The 1,927-nt window shown below is 47.3% G+C and overlaps 1 protein-coding gene across 2 annotated transcripts in view; it reads right to left on the reverse strand.

Annotated features, from left to right (window-relative positions):
* Positions 1-470: 470 nt before the first annotated feature.
* LOC122546883 (urokinase plasminogen activator surface receptor-like) overlaps positions 471-1,927 on the reverse strand; it is an 11,995-nt gene continuing 10,538 nt past the window's right edge. The window contains exons 2-3 of one of the 2 annotated variants that reach the window (XM_043685502.1): positions 1,108-1,257; positions 471-1,011 (exon numbers count right to left, since the gene is read on the reverse strand). In XM_043685502.1, the coding sequence (XP_043541437.1) occupies positions 785-1,011; positions 1,108-1,257 (377 nt within the window). In that variant the 3' untranslated portion in view covers positions 471-784. Of the gene's footprint in view, positions 1,258-1,927 lie in introns of both variants that reach the window. The other variant, XM_043685501.1, reaches the window with a different exon arrangement.

Here is a 1,927-nt window from a genome sequence, read left to right on the forward strand (position 1 = left end):
ACAACAGGATCTGGACCAGATGGGCCAATGGGCTGAGAAGTGGCAGATGGAGTTTAATTCAGATAAATGCGAGGTGCTGATTTTGGGAAAGCAAATCTTAGCAGGACTTATACACTTAATGGTAAGGTCCTAGGGAGTGTTGCTGAATAAAGAGACCTTGGAGTGCAGGTATAGAGGTTTATAAAATTATGTGGGGCATGGATAGGATAAATAGGCAAAGTCTCTTCCCTGGGGTCGGGTAGTCCAGAACGAGAGGGCATAGGTTTAGAGTGAGAGGGGAAAGATTTAAAAGGGACCTAAGAGTCAATTTTTTCACGCAGAGGGTGGTACGTGTATGGAATGAGCTGCCAGAGGATGTGGTGGAGGCTGGTACAATTACAACATTTAAGAGGCATTTGGATGTGTATATGAATAGGAAGGGTTTGGAGGGATATGGGCTGGGTGCTGGCAGGTGGGACTAGATTGGGTTGGGCCGAAGGGTCTGTTTTCGTGCTGTACATCTCTATGACTCTAAAACAAATTCCGTTTGGAATGAAAGAATCATTGAAGCACCATTCAAACCATTGTAGCTGTATTAGCTTGTCAAGAGTGCAATGCAGCAAGTGCCACTCACCCAAAAATCTGTGACTGTTTTTGTGATGAAATATTTTTCCAATTCCCCCTGTATCAAGTTGAATATGCTTTCCCTGTCCTTTCAGACAGATTCACGACTCGCTGCGTATAAGAAAAAAACAAAATCTCTGACAGGACCATCCGCTAATCTCCCACGTCATGGAGAATTCTCTCACAGCCCTGACTGAAACAAACTCTGTACAAGAGCAATTAATGGCAGGAGGGGGACTGTCGCTGTCTGTACTGAGCTAACCCCTGAATCCCAACGGTTACAGCCCCTGTCTTGGCAGCAGTAAAAGTCTTCTTTTGGCTGGAGGTCGTAAAACATCAGGACGTCTGGGTTTCTGCATATGCTCTCAGAAGCACAGCCCTTAACAATGACATTCTGCTGTTGGGGATCTAAAACAGAGAAGCCAGTATTCGGAGGATGACGCGTCGATGCTAAGTCAGTGTTATGCGAGAATAAAATTTGACACGGTAAGACACATGATGTACCTGTAGCTGAGGAGTGAAGACAGTGTGTCTGCTGCCCGACATATTTCACCAAATTGCTGGGATCTGTGCAATTCATGTTCGTGGGATCGATGCCACAATACGGGACACACCCGTAACACTGCAGGCCGCTCAAGGTGGTGTTTGTTTCACCTGAGCCACAGACAGGAAAGACACATGTTAGTTCCACAGATACACAAAACACTCAGGTGAATAAGGTCTGAGATTCTATTCATATTCCTCACAACTGAAGAACTGCCTGGTCTTTGAGCGTGGCGCTGAAACGTGTGGAACCTGATGAAGGGCTTTTGCCTGAAGCGTCGATTCTCCTGCTCCTCGGATGCTGCCTGACCTACTGTGCTCTTCCAGCACCACACTCTCGACTCTGATCTCCAGCATCTGCAGTCCTCACTTTCGCACAGTACTGATCTTTACCTACTTTGACGAAGCCACACTTGCAGCACTGCACATTCACAGTTTCCATGTCCCATGGTTAGGCCACACTTGATGGATTATGCAGTGATTTGGTCTCCACATCCTACAATCAGAGCTCACCTATGGTTACAGTTTTGGTCTTGTTGGAGCACATTTGGAGCACAGTTTACAGTATAGCTCTTCAAATACATTCAGTAAGAGACAAAAAAAAACTGCAGATACGGGAATCCGAAGTAGACAAACAGGAGGATGGGAGAACACAGCAAGGCAGGCAGCATCAGGAGGGACAGGCAGGAGGCTGGGGGAACACAGCAAGGCAGGCAGCATCAGGAGGGACAGGCAGGAGGCTGGGAGGACAAGCATCAGGAGGGACAAGCAGGAGGCTGGG

Source organism: Chiloscyllium plagiosum, unplaced genomic scaffold, assembly GCF_004010195.1.
Source record: "Chiloscyllium plagiosum isolate BGI_BamShark_2017 unplaced genomic scaffold, ASM401019v2 scaf_2605, whole genome shotgun sequence".
Classification (NCBI taxonomy): Eukaryota; Metazoa; Chordata; class Chondrichthyes; order Orectolobiformes; family Hemiscylliidae; genus Chiloscyllium; species Chiloscyllium plagiosum.